This window comes from Orcinus orca, chromosome 9 (assembly GCF_937001465.1).
Source record: "Orcinus orca chromosome 9, mOrcOrc1.1, whole genome shotgun sequence".
Lineage (NCBI taxonomy): Eukaryota > Metazoa > Chordata > Mammalia > Artiodactyla > Delphinidae > Orcinus > Orcinus orca.
Window position 1 is genome coordinate 23,032,221 of NC_064567.1, and position 14,218 is coordinate 23,046,438.

At 42.8% G+C, this 14,218-nt stretch overlaps 1 protein-coding gene across 5 annotated transcripts in view; it reads left to right on the plus strand.

The window, feature by feature from the left end:
* Positions 1-13,676: 13,676 nt before the first annotated feature.
* TNPO3 (transportin 3) overlaps positions 13,677-14,218 on the plus strand; it is an 81,117-nt gene continuing 80,575 nt past the window's right edge. For 2 of the 5 annotated variants that reach the window (XM_012533924.3, XM_049715010.1), the window contains exon 1: positions 13,680-14,166. In XM_012533924.3, coding sequence (XP_012389378.1) covers positions 14,047-14,166 — 120 coding nt within the window. In that variant the 5' untranslated portion in view covers positions 13,680-14,046. Of the gene's footprint in view, positions 14,167-14,218 lie in introns of all 5 variants that reach the window. The other 3 variants (XM_049715011.1, XM_033432489.2, XM_049715012.1) reach the window with 2 other exon arrangements.

The following is a 14,218-nucleotide window of genomic DNA, read 5'->3' on the forward strand; positions in this document are numbered from 1 at the left end:
GCCCCCAGCCCTAGGCAACCTCTAATCTACTTTCTGTCTCTATACCTTTGCCAATTCAAAACATTTCATTAAAAAATGGAATCATGCGATATGTGTTTGCGTGTGTGGCTGGCTTCTTTCACTTAGCATAATGTTGTCAAGGTTCAGCCATGCTGTAGCATGTATCAGTACCTCATTTCTTTTCTTTTTTTTTTTTAATTTTTATTTATTTATATATTTGGGTGCGTTGGGTCTTCGTTGCTGCACTTGGGCTTTCTCTAGTTATGGCGAGCGGGGACTACTCTTCGTTGTGGTGCGCGAGCTTCTTACTGCGGTGGCTTCTCTTGTTGAGGAGCGTGGGCTCTAGGTGAGCGGGCTTCAGTACTTGTGGCTCATGGGCTTAGTTGCTCTGCGGTATGTGGGATCTTCCTGGAACAGGGCTCAAACCCGTGTCCCCTGCATTGGCAGGCAGGTTCTTAACCACTGCACCACCAGGGAAGTCGCTCATTTCTTTTTATGGCTAAACAATATTCTATTGCATGAATATATCACATTTGATTTATTCATTCATCACATGATGGGCATTTGGGTTGTCTCCACATACTGACTATTATGAATAATGCTGCTATAAACATTTGTGTACAAGTTGTACGCACATGTATGTTTTCATTTCTTTTGGGAATAAATGTAGGATTGGAATTGTTGGGTGAAATGGTAACTCTCTGTTTAACTTTTTGAGGAACTGCCAGACTGTTTTCCAATGTGGTTGTACCATTTTACATTCCTACCAGCAGTGTATGCGAGTTATGATTTTTCTACATACTCATCAATACTTGCTATTATCTGACTTTTTAACTATAGCCATCCTAGTGGGTGTGAAGTGATATCTCATTGTCATTTTGATTTGCATTTCCCTGATGACTAATGATGTTAAGCAACTTTCCATGTACATTTGTGTATCTTCTTTGGAGAAACGTCTATTCAGATCCTTTGCTCATTTGCAAAATTGGATTGTTTGTCTTTTATTGTTGAGTTGTAAGGGTTCTTTACGTAGCGTAGATATAAGTCCCTTATCAGATGAATAAATTATTAATACACCCAACAACACGGATGAATCTCCAAATAATTACACCAAGGGAATTCCCTGGCGGTCCAGTTGTTAGGACTCTTGTGCTTTCACTGTCGAGGGCCTAAAGTCCCATAGGTTGTGCAGCACAGGGAAAAAAAAAAAATTACACCAAGTGAAAGAAACCAGACAAAAAAGTGTAAATACTGTAGACTATGTAAAATTCTAGAAAATGTGAAATAATCTGTAGTTACAGAAAACAGATCATGGACAAGCAGAGGGAGAGTTTTGGGGGAAGGGCAGGGAGGGAGGGTCTACAAAAGGCCACAAAGAAACTTTTGGGGGTAATGTCTATTTTCATTATCTTGACTGTGGTGATGGTTTCATGGGGGTACACATAAAATTTATCAAATTACACACTTTAAATGTGCAGTTTATTGAATGTCAATTAACCTCAATAAAGCTATTTTAAAAGAGAGTCCAAGGGACTTTACAATCCTCTATTACTATTTTTTCACCCTGAAAAACTCCCTCCCAACTGTACTCCCCCCGATTTATTTTGCTCTTCTACTCTCACCAATGTTCTCCAACATCTCCCATCCCACCTGGCTCTATTACTGGACACACCCTATTTCCTGTCACATTTATTGGTGCTTCTCTCCCTAAGGCTTCCCAGGTCCCAGGACAATGCATACTTAAGGCCCTTGCAGAATTTAGCCCAGTGTCTCAGTTCTGTTTAACGTGGTGGTTAAAAGCACAGACTCTGAGACAGACTGCTTGGGTTCCAATCCTGGTTTTTCTATCCTGACCTTAAGCAAGTTCATTAATTTTTTTATGCCTTAGTTTCCTCCTATAGAAAATGGGCATAAATTGAGTGCTCACCTCATAGGGTTGGTGTGATGATTAAATGAATTAATGTATGTAAGATGCTTAGATCAGTCCCTGGCACGTGGTAAGCATAGGTAAGGCTTTGCTATTATTTATTCTTGGAACAAGGATGGAGATTTGCCAAAAATTTGGTGGGCAGCTATTTCTGGGTAGAAAGAATTTTCAGGACGTTTGGGAAGTAGCTTCATCATGGTTTTCTCTTTGTGGTAGGGTCTATTGCTGCTGGCCCTTCTCTTGTTAAAAAATTCTGATTGGTGACTGTTCTTTGTTGTATATTTCCCTCCATGGTACCTATAGACATTGAGGGCATGGTGAACCTGTTATTAAGGGGATACACAAAGGTAGCACAGGGCAAGATTATCGCATGGAATTGAAATGAGCTCTAAGACTTTGAACATTTGTTATGTGAACCTGGGGAAGGCAGTGGTATACTCCAAACGCTGTTTTTTCCAGTCATCTTTTTTGGTCAGAAATTTGGTAACTCACTCCTTGATTCATTAGCACTGTGAAAACAAGGTAGAACAGAGAGCAGGACACAGACTTATTCTGTGGACCCAGCAGAGCACACTGACCCTAGCACACCTCTCCCTGGGGGACCCCTGCTTTCTCTTTGCTTGTTGACCCAGGCTTGTAAGGCTTCCCTTTACCTAATAAAGCTTAATCCTTCGCCTATGCTGAGTGATATTCTAGAATGCATTCTAAATCCTGGAAGACAATAGGTGATGACCCAGGAAGGCTCCCATGGCAAGACAAGAAACACCCTGAGAGTCATACAGTCTATTCCTTTGTCTCAGTTCCTGTTTATTGTTGACCTGGGGACTAGGATGATTCTCTGAGCAGAGAGGTCCCTACAGGTTAATTAAAAGGTGACCATATAAATATTTCCATAAATTAAACCAAGGCAGTGTACTTAGTTCTAGCTGAATCTCGATACTAATTGGCTTCCTTTGACCAAATTATAAGGCCTTCTTTTAAAAATTTCTAAATTATTTTTTTAATTGTGGTAAAAAATGCATGACATAAAATTTACCATCTTAACCATTTTTAAGTGTACAGAGCAGTACTATTAACTATATTTACATTGTTGTGCAGCCAATCTCTGTGTCCATTAAACAACTCCCCTTTCTGCCCAGCTCCTGGCAACCACCATTCTACTTTCTGTTTTTATGAATTTGACTACCCTAGATACTCATATAAGTGGAATCATACAGTATTTATCTTTTGTGACTGGCTTACTTCACTTAGCTTAATGTTCTCAAAATTCATCCACGTTGTATCATGTGTCAGAATTTCATTCTTCTTTAAGACTGAATAATATTCCATTGTATGTGTACACCACATTTTGTTTATCCAATCATCTGTTAATGGACATTTGGATTGCTTCCATCCCTTGGTTGTTATGAATAGTGCTGCTATGAACGTGGGTGTACAAATAAGTTTTCAGCTTCCTGCTTTCAGGGTTTTTTTTTTATTATATACCTGGAAATGGAATTGTTGGATCATATGGTAAAGGCTTCCTTTCTTATCTTGGAAAAAAAGCATTATTTTAATGTTAAAATGAACTGACTTTATCTTGGAATAGAAAATAAAAACTGCATGAATTTTTAAGATAAAACATAAAACTTCAAAGTTGTTTCATGTTATCATAAGCTGTATAGGATTACTCCTCATATTTTTCCTCTTCTCTCCCTTTAGGGCATCTTTAGTGGAAAGTTTGAAAAGCACTATTTCAAGACAAGTGGATTTAAAAAGGCTTTCATCAGGATCAGGAATGTAAATTCAGTACTTGCCTTAATACTGTGTCCCCAGAAGAACTTTGAATTAAATTGTAACAGAAAGTTTGAAGGAATCACATACTGTTTATGTACCCATCTCTAAACTGTATGGCTGTTAGCATAACTGATGCCATCTTGGGCCCATTCAATTCCTCCTATTCTTCCACTGACTCTACCTAGGGCTGACCTGTATAGTAAACTCTTCTCTGTCATCAAGGGCTTTGTAGTTATAGATGTTGTTTAATGATCGTTAGGTCTAGGTGGCCTTTATGCTCTATTCGTCCCCAAACAGTGATGAAAACCTTCACTGCTATATTCCCGGCACCGAAGAGACTAGTTACCTATTCATAAATCTTGGCTCAGGAATGCACTTCTTGTTTCCAAGTGTATAGCCCCTAACCCTAGGTTAATTATGAAATTGTCCCAATGGCATCTTGGCGGTGCGGAGTGCAGCTGTGAATGCTTCTGGATCGTTATCTGGCCAATCCCACCCTGTGAGTAAGTTACCGTATGATAAACTGATTCATTGATTATATGGAGCTACCGGCATCATTTTTCGGTCTCAGGATACCTTCTCAGTTCAGTGGGCACTTTTTTCCCTCCATCCTCCAAAACTAAACTCTTTTGGGTTTTCTTAAATAATACATAGATTCAGTGCTGCATCTTTTCCTTCTTTCATCCAGGTGAGAAATGGGCTCTTTTAGATCCTTACCATTTATTCGTTACATTGGCATAGATGCCAGACAAAGAAATAAAAGCATCCCAATTGGGAAGGAAGAAGTAAAACTATCTCTATCTGCAGATGATATGATCTTGTATATAGAAAGTCCTAAAAAATACACTAAAAAACTTTTAGAACTAATAAATGAATTTAGCAAGTTTGCAGGATACAAGATCGATTGTATTTCTATATACTTACAGTGAACAATCCAAAAATAAAATTAAAAAACAATTTTATTTATAAAAATAGGAATAAACTTAACAAAAGAAGTGCAAAACTTATACTCTGAAAACTACAAACACTGTTGAAAGAAATTAAAGATCTAACTAATTGGAAGAACATCCCATGTTCATGGATTGGAAGACAACATTGTTAAGATGGCAATACTCCTCAAATTGATCTACTGAATCAGTGTAATCTCTATAGTGTCTCAGCTGAGTTCTTTGTAGAAATTGACAAGCTGATTCTAAAATTTATATTGAATTTTAAGGTACCTAGAATAGCCACAATTATCTTAAAAAAGAAGAAAGTAGGAGAACTCACACTTCCCAATTTCAAAATTTAAAATAAGGCAATGGTGGGAATTCCCTGGTGGTCCAGTGACTAGGACTCTGTACTTTCACTGCTGAGGGCGCAAGTGCAATGCCTGGTCAGGGAGCTAAGATCCCACAAGCCATAGAGCATGGTCAATAAATAAATAAATTAAATTAAATGGAATAAGATGAAATAAGGCAATGGTGATCAAGACAGTGTGGTACTGGCACAAGGATAGACATATAGATCCAAGGAATAGAATTGACTGTCCAGAAACAAACCCATACATCTATGAGCAACGGACTTTCAACAAGACTGCCAAGACCACTTAATGGAGAAAGAATCGTCTTTTCAACAAATGGTGCTGGAAAAACTATATATTCACATGCAAAAGAATGAAGTTCTCACACCACATACAAAAATTAACTCAAAATGGATGTGTTGGGCTGCACCCCGCAGTGCTGCAAGCCCTGTCTTGCAGCTTCAAGACTGAAGAAAAAAGAGCCAGGGGTCAGTGACAAGAGACATCAGGGGTTTAATGGAGCAGGGAGCTAACATGTCTGAAGCAAGGTCCTGGAGTGACACCCCACCGTGCCCAGCAGATGGCAGGCGGAACATGGCAGTGATCTTCACTACCAGGGGAAGAGGGAGATTACTAGTTATAGGGGGAATTGATGTCAGGTTGGCTCATCAGTTGCCAGGGCAACCAGCAGAGGGGCACGCCCCTCACTGCCGCTTTGATAAACTAACATAGTGGCGATAGTTCTGATCTAAAGATTAGAACAATCACTAGCTGGGGCCAGGAGCAAGTACATAGGCATTTACTAATTAGGCTCTATGATTAAGAGGGAGGGTCAGTCATGTAAGCAGGGTGTAGGTGAGGCAGGGACTGGTGGAGCAGGGGATGTACAGAGAGCAAGAGAACAGCCATCTTGGGTCACCTGATCATACAGGATACAAGATATAAAACTATAAAACTCTTTGAAGAGAACATGGGGTAAATCTTCATGACCTTGGATTTGGCAAAGGATTCCTAGAAATGATACCAAAAGCATGAGGAGCAGAAACAACAAATAGATAAATTGGACTTTATCGAAATTTACAAATTTTGTGCTTCAAAGGACACTGTCTTAGTCCATTCGAGCTGCTATAACAAAATACCACAGACTGAGCAGCTATAAACAACAGAAATTTGTTTCTCACTGCTCTTGAGGCTGGCCATCTGAGATCAGCGTGCCAGCATGGCTGGGAGAGGACCCTCCTCTGGGTTGCAGACTTCTCATTGTGTCCTCACATGGCACAAGGGGCTACGGAGCTCTGTGGGGTCTCTTTTATAAGAGCATAATTCCATTCATGAGGGCTCCACTCTCATGACCTAAGCACCTCCCAATGGCCCTATATCCTAATACCATCACATTGGGCATTACAGTTTCAACATATGAATTTCAATGGGAGCACAAACATTCAGCTCCCACCATCGAGAAAGTGAAAAGACAACCTACAAAATGGGAGAAAATATTTACAAATCATATTGGATAAGAGACTTGTATCCAGTACATATAAAGAACTGCTATAACTCAATAAGAAAAAAGATAACCCAATTTAAAATGAGCAAAGCATCTGAATAGGAATGAAGTATTGACCCATACTACAGGGTAGATAAATCTTGAAAACATCATGCCAAGCGAAAGAAGGCAGTCAAAAAAGGCTATATAATATATGATTCCATTCATATGAGATGTGCGCAACAGCGAAATCTTTATGTAGAGAACATACATTAGTGGTTGCTTAGGGCAAGGGTGGGGAGAGAAGGGCATGGGGAGAGGAGTGATAGCTAAAGGAGATGGGGTTTCTTTTGAGGTGATGAAAATTGTTCTAAAATTGGTGATAGCTGTACATATTTGTGAATCTCCTAAAAATCATTGAATTGGACACTTTAAGTGGGTGAATTATACCCTATATGAATTATATCTCCATAAAGCTATTTAAGAAAAAAAAGAGGGGGAGGAGTTTATTAGAAAGACACAGGCTCATGTAACCCTAGGGTGGGGCTGAAACTGCTGGGCCCTCAGAGGCCCTGGAACTCTAGCCCAGAGGAGGAGTCCTCACATAATCCCTAATTTACAGCATCAACACCACCCGGGAGTGCCTTAGAAAAGCAGATCCTTGGGCCACACGCAGACCTACCGAATCACATGCTCTGGGGCAGGGCCCAGAAAACAGCGTTTTAAGGACGCCTCTACATGAGGGATGCTGATGCAGGTTCAAGTTTGAGAATCACTTGAGCACTGTGTAGAAGCCAGGAAGCTTCTACCTCACCTCTGTATGTGTTTCTTTCAGGGCACATGTATCCTCTGTTGTTACAGGCAGATTTTCTGCACTGCCCATCCTCTCCCACACCTCACAGCAGTCTTCATGATAGGAAATGGCCACCAACCATTCCCGAATTTAAATCTCTTTTGGACCACTAGCCAAATTGTGACTAGCATCCACTTCCAATTGCAAATTCTCGGGGAGGAACTCAGGGGTCCCAGTTTGTGTAAGCAACCTCTTCAAGGTTGTTCCCAGTGTAACCTTTGAATGGAGGAAGGTTGGGATTGGGAAGGGCGAGTTCCCAGAAAAGAGGTGACGGAAGCAGAAAAAACAATGGGTATCCCTGATGGGAGGCAAGAGAAGAAAATCTAGGATGATTAACCATTGTCGTTTGCCTGGGACTTTCCTAGTTTTAGCACTGAAAGCCTCATGTCCTGGGAAAACCCTGGGTCCTGAGCAAACTAGAACAACTGGTCACCTGAGAATTGAAGGGTGGGGCGGGAAGGGAGGGGCTTTCACTTGGGGGTGGGCACAAAAGGAAGAGAAGGAGCTTGTAAGATTCTCAAGTGAGGGCATTTAGAGATGTTGGTGCATTTTTGGTTGTCGCCATGACTGAGGTATGCTACCGACACTCCACAATTCTGACAATGCTTGAGTCAGACTTGCACAAGGAAGAATCGTCCTGCCCCAAATGCCAGTAGCTCTCCTGTTGAGAAACCCTTCCGTGACAAAATGAAGGCACGACCAGCAACCTAGCGGCACATTAGAATCACCTGGAGTTTTAAGGTACCAAGATTGGAGCCCCAGACCTAGCCCCAGGGTTTCTGATTTAACTGGTCTAGAGAGGTACCCAGGCATCACCACCCCAGGTGATTTTTTTTCTTTTTTTGGTGTAGGATATTCGTTTCGGCATGTGGGGTGTTTTTTGCGGCACGCAGACTTCTTAGGGGATCTAGTTCCCCGACCAGGGATCAAACCCGGGCCCACTGCATTGGAAGCACTGAGTCTTACCCACTGGACCACCAGGGAAGTTCCCCCCTCCCTCCGCCCAGGTGATTTTAATATGCAGCTGGGTTGATAGGCACCATTGAGAATCAAAGTGACATCAGGGAGGGCTGAGCTGTGGAAGTTGAAGTCTTGGGAGGTGAAGTATTGGGGCACAGGGGGAAGAGGGAAGTTGGGATGTCTGAGGCTGTAGAGCGATCTAGAAGGCTGGAGAACAATGATGAGGGTGTTGGGTTTGTTCATGGAAAGAGGCCCTGGAGTCTGGATCCAGCAGCATGGAACCAGAGCAGGTGCGTGCTCAGTGCCTACTAAGAGTAGAGTGGGAGGGAATGTGGATCTAAATATCTAAATTCTTCCAGAAGCAAGAGCCAGCTGGTAAACACTTTGACCCCAGGAATCACGGAGATGCAGGCACTGTGACAGGTGTGACAGTGTTTACTGGTGCTTGGCTGGTGGAGTAGCCGAGCCTTTGGCTTGTTTATAGCCTGGGTAGCTCATTAAGCTACCGTTCCTCCTGTATTTGAAAAGCCTGTTGGTTTGGGGTAAAAACTTGGGATTTCTAAGTACCTCAATAAGACCAGAAGTGACAGTTTGACTCCATATTTTTGTAAAATGGTAATTACGTCACAGTTGTTTACAATGAGCCAATTCCAAAGCACTTTCACGTGATCTTACTTGGTGCTCCTTGTGTGTTGGATGGGCAGGTATCATGCCCCTTTTTCCAGCTTATGAAGGTAGTTACTTGGCTAGAGTCATATGGCCATAAAGTGGTGGTGCTGGGACTGGCACCAGGGGGTCTAATTTTTAGGATAGCCCTCTTTCCACCATGCTGTACAAGAGAGAGTTATTTTTTTTCTCCCTACAGCCAAATGGAGTCTTCTGCATTTGTGAGGGAAGTGTAATCTGTCAGCCTGGGTGGGTTACAGTTTGACCCATATCATACCAGCCCCAATGTATTGCTTAATACCCTGAGGTAAAACTGGACTAAAAGTCAAAAACCTATGGATATAATATGACTTATAGAAATTAATCTTGTTGGGAGAAAGCTACTTTTCCCCTCCTCTATGTCTGGCTTCCAAAGAGAAGAGTTCAACGGGTGAAGGAAGACTTTGTGAGGGATTAAGGAGAAGGAATCGGGGCAGCTTGGACCTTTACTGAACTGTGTATGTTTTTTCTCTACCATTGCCCCTGGGTTCTCTGTACAGTATTTTTTTTTTTATTTTTCTGAAATGAATTTCACCTTGTTAATGTTCAGAAAAATTCAAACCTATTCTGTTTTCCCATCCCTGTTTATCAGAACTGTCCCTCAGGACATCCGTCTTTAAACTTTAAAGGCTCCTTTTGACTGTGGACAGTTAATTTGTGCTCTCCGTATTCCATAGAAATTCATGATCTCTATTCACCATCCTACTCTCCCAGGCCCTCTCACCAGTTTGAATTTGCTTTGCAAGTGAAACTGGGGGAAAAGCTGGCCATGACGGAGGGCAGTTCTGAGCTGAAGAACCAGACAAAAGCAGGTGATATCCTCAGCACGTGAGCCCTGAATGTGGGTTTAATTGAAGGAAAGAGGTTTGTCCAATGCTGGGTTTATGGCCGTCTCAGGTTGTGCATCTGGAGGAATATGGTATAGAATATGTGCCCTATGGGTTGAAGTTGGGCCAGGAGAGGTCTGTGCTGTGCAGCCTTTTGGCAAACAGCCACTAAGATTCAGTCACACTGGCTCCTGACAATTATGGCTTCAAGTTTATAGTGTCACTGTTTGGAAAAAAACACCTGTGTTGTTTTAAAAGTGAAAATAATCATTATAAAGAAAAATTCAAATCATAGAAGCCTTATTAATGGATTTAACAAATATTTATTGTGTCCCTGCCATATGTCAGGCACCATTCAAAGCACTGGGGATATGAGAGTGACCTAGAGTCTACACGTTAATGGAGGGAGTAGCCAAAAAATAATAAAAATATGGAATATGTCAAGGGGTGATGTTATGAAGAAACACAGACAAAAAAGAAAGTAGAAACCACTCAAAACCCCATCCCCCAGGGCTTCCGTGGTGGCTCAGTGGTTGAGAGCCCACCTGCTGACGCGGGGGACACGCGTCCGGGAGGATCCCCCATGCCACGGAGCGGCTGGGCCCGTGAGCCATGGCCTCTGAGCCTGCGCGTCTGGAGCCTGTGCTCCGCAACGGGAGAGGCCACAACAGTGAGAGGCCCGCGTACTGCAAGAAAAAAAAAAAATCCCATCCCTGGAGATAACCTTTGTTAACATTTTGTTGAAAATCCTTCCAGACCCCTCTCTACCTATATAGAAACATAGATATAATTTCATGTCAATGAGTATTTTCACATGCTGAGTCATAACCTGTTTCTTTTTCCAATAATATTTTCTGACATCTTTTCATGTCATAAATAAAAATTGACATAATTTTTTCCGTTTGAATTTTTTTTAATTTGGAAATTTTCAAACAGAGTAGAGAGAATGGTATAGTGACCACAATTACCTGTCTCCTACATTTAATAATTGTTAACATATTTGTTTCATCTATTTTTGGGGGGACAGGGCTTATGTCTGTTAAACTAAATTACAGACTTCGTGAACATCTTACCTGTTCTGTTTCTACACCAGTGGGGTGAAGGACAAGTCAATTCTGACACTACCTGGAGTTAGTATCAGACTCCACAGGCTTAAGAGCTCAGTCCCCCTCAAAACTGCCTTCACATCAAATGTCAGCCTTACTTCAGGGGTCCCCAGGCCACCTAAACTACTGACCAACTGGCTACAAATTCAGGGGTTCCCACTACCCGCACAGGTTTGATAATCTGCTAGAACAACTCACAGAACTCAGTTAAGTGCTACACATATAATTAAAGATTTATTTAAAAGGCTATACATAGCAGGAGGTCTGGGAAGAAGACAGAACTCCCATGCCCTCTCTTGGTGGAGTCAGGGTATATCACCCATCTGGCATATTAACCTGTTCATCAACCAGAAAGCTCTACTGAGCTTCAATGTCCAGAGTTTTGATCAGGTTCATTACTAGGCACAGATGATTATATCAGTGTTAAGTGATTGCACTTAATCTGGTCCAAAGTTGCAACTCTCTAATCACACGCTTAGTCTTTCAAGTGACCAACCCCTATCTTGTCTTTTCATTGTTGAATTCTGAGTTCTTTATATGTTCTGGATACTGATCCCTTATCAGATATTTGATTTGCAAACATTTTCTCTCATTTTGTGGGTTGTCATTTCACTTTCTTAATAGTGTTCTTTGACACACACAAGTTTTTAGTTTTGATTAACTAAACTGATGAACTAAAATAGATAAATTGGACTATTTTCCCTTTTGTTAATTGTGCTTTCGGTGCCATATCTAAGAAACCATTGTCTAATCCTAGGTCACGAAGATACACTCCTGTTCTCTTTTAGGAGTTTCATACTTTTAGCCTTACATTTAGGTTCTTTTTTATTTTTGGTATATGGTGCAAGGTAGGTCCAACATCATTCTTTTGCTTGTAGATATTCATAGACCTTTTAAAATGAGTTACTTGTCTTTCTTTGCATTTGGTCTGTAAACTCCATGAGGGCAGAGACCAAGGTGGTCTTACTAAATTTTTAATGAATGGATGAATTAGGCAACCAAAATATCAAGTTTTTTTCCTTTTGTTAGAAATTATATCAACCGTGTACAGTAACACTGTTTTCATTGTGATATTGGTATTTAAAATCTTTTGACAATAACAATTCAGAAATAAATTAATATAGAGGATGATAGGGATTGTACAACTTAACAGGCTTTGGAGCAAAACATTTGGATTCAAATCCTTATTTTCATTTAAGAAATGTGTAACCTTGGGCAGATTACCTATTTCTTATTCCTTAAAATGGGGCTTTACTTTGTATAATTGTTAAAAGGATTAAATAAGACCTCATAACTACAGTGCTTTACACATTGTAAGCATTCATCAAACGGTGGCAGTTAATTAATTAATTAATTTTTGGCTGCATTGGGTCTTTGTTGCTGCACGTGGGCTTTCTCTAGTTGCAGTGAGCGGGAGCTACTCTTCGTTGCATTGCACGGGCTTCTCATTGTGGTGGCTTCTCTTGTTGCGGAGCACGGGCTCTAGGCACGTGGGCTTCAGTGGTTGTGGCTTGCAGGCTCAGTAGTTGTGGCTCACGGCTCTAGAGCGCAGGCTCAGTAGCTGTGGCACATGGGCTTAGTTGCTCGGCGGCACATGGGATCTTCCCGGACCGGGGATGGAACCCGTGTCTCCTGCATTGGCAGGCAGATTCTTAACCACTGTGCCACCAGGAAAGTCCCAGTAGTAGTTGTAAGGCCAACTGGCCCGAGGCAGGGGAACACAATCAGATTCACAGGTTGCCTCAGACCGAACCTCTCCGGACCACCCAGTTCCAGGAACTGACCTGGGAACTTTGAACCCAGCCCAGCCTTCCCGCCTTGCGAGGGGCGGGACTAACGGTCCCCCAGGATACCCGAAAAGACCATCAAATAAGGAATACCCTGCGCCCTCCCAGATTCACCACACCCCTTTCCCTTCTTCCCCTATAAAATCTTGCCCAATCGTCGCCCGGGTGCGACTTCTCTGGCCCCTTTCTCTCGGATCAGTGAACCTCGCCCGGGAGCGCTCCCTAATAAAGCTCACTTGAAGCTTTCCTGTTTCGCGGTGCCGTTTGTTAAGATCCGACCTTACAGTAGTTACTTATTATTGCAAAGGAGAAGCAGCAATGTTTGGAAATTTTCTCCTTAGTACAGATTCCAAGATTTATATTTTCTTTTGTGAACTGAGAATTGTTATACCATCGATGTTTGATTCGGAAAGAAAGGCACACACAAAAACACAATTCAGTGTGTTTGTGCAAATACTCTGGAGTCAGAGCGTCCTGGGCAATAGAACGAAATATCTTTTTGGGTGTCAGAATTTAGTGGAAAGGGGCTTCTAGGCATTTTGTATTTATTTCAGTGGCACATTTTTCAGGTTTGTACAACAGTTATTTGATTACGTGTCTGTCTCCTCCATTAGGGTCTGCATACAAATCTTGTCTTAAATCATCTTTGAATTTGCAATACAGTGGACACTCCACAGATGGTTGAATTGCTGCACCTTGTCCACGGGGGTCCAAAAGGACTCTATGTAGAGGAATGGATAAGTCGGAAGGAGGAGGAAAGACCTCGGATCCATTGCCAAGGAGAGGAGAGCTGCACAGGTGTGGGAGCCACGAGGGTCCTAAGGCTTCAGTCCGACGCAAAGAAGTAGAGAACCACTTCTTTCCTTTTCCCGGCCCGGTAGGGTCACTTCCGGGAGGGGGAGGCGAGACAAGAGGAGGCGTGCAGGGAAGGAAGCAGTTTACGCCGCACCAGGCGGAAGTGTGCCAAAGGTTTTGGTGCTGCCGCTTCCGGTCCGGGTAAAGGCTGCTGAGGTATGCTGCATGGTCTGTGTCGGGCCGAGACAGCTTTCTGAGGGCAAGTCACCGGGTCAAGAGGCGAGCACCGGCGTGTAGACTCAGAAGTCTAGAGTCTAGTGGTAAGATCGGAACAACAACCAGGAACTTGAATACGATCTAACCTCTGTTTCCGAGGGGGTAACTTCAACGGGGAACCCCTCTGCCCTGGTAACGGCCAAAGAGGAGATGGCGCCAGTCAGGGAGCGGCCGTGGCCGACAAAGTGAGGAAGCGCGAAGGCGGAGCAGCCGGAGAAGCCTCGGGAGAAAACACCAGAGCCATCGCTGCCGCCACCGCCGCTACCACCATGGAAGGAGCAAAGCCGACATTGCAGCTCGTGTACCAGGCAGTGCAGGCGCTCTACCACGACCCAGATCCCAGCGGAAAGGAGCGCGCCTCGTTCTGGCTTGGGGAGCTGCAGCGTTCGGTGAGGGGCCGAGAGAGGCCATTCTGCGCCGCGGGGCAAGGGCGGGGTGGGA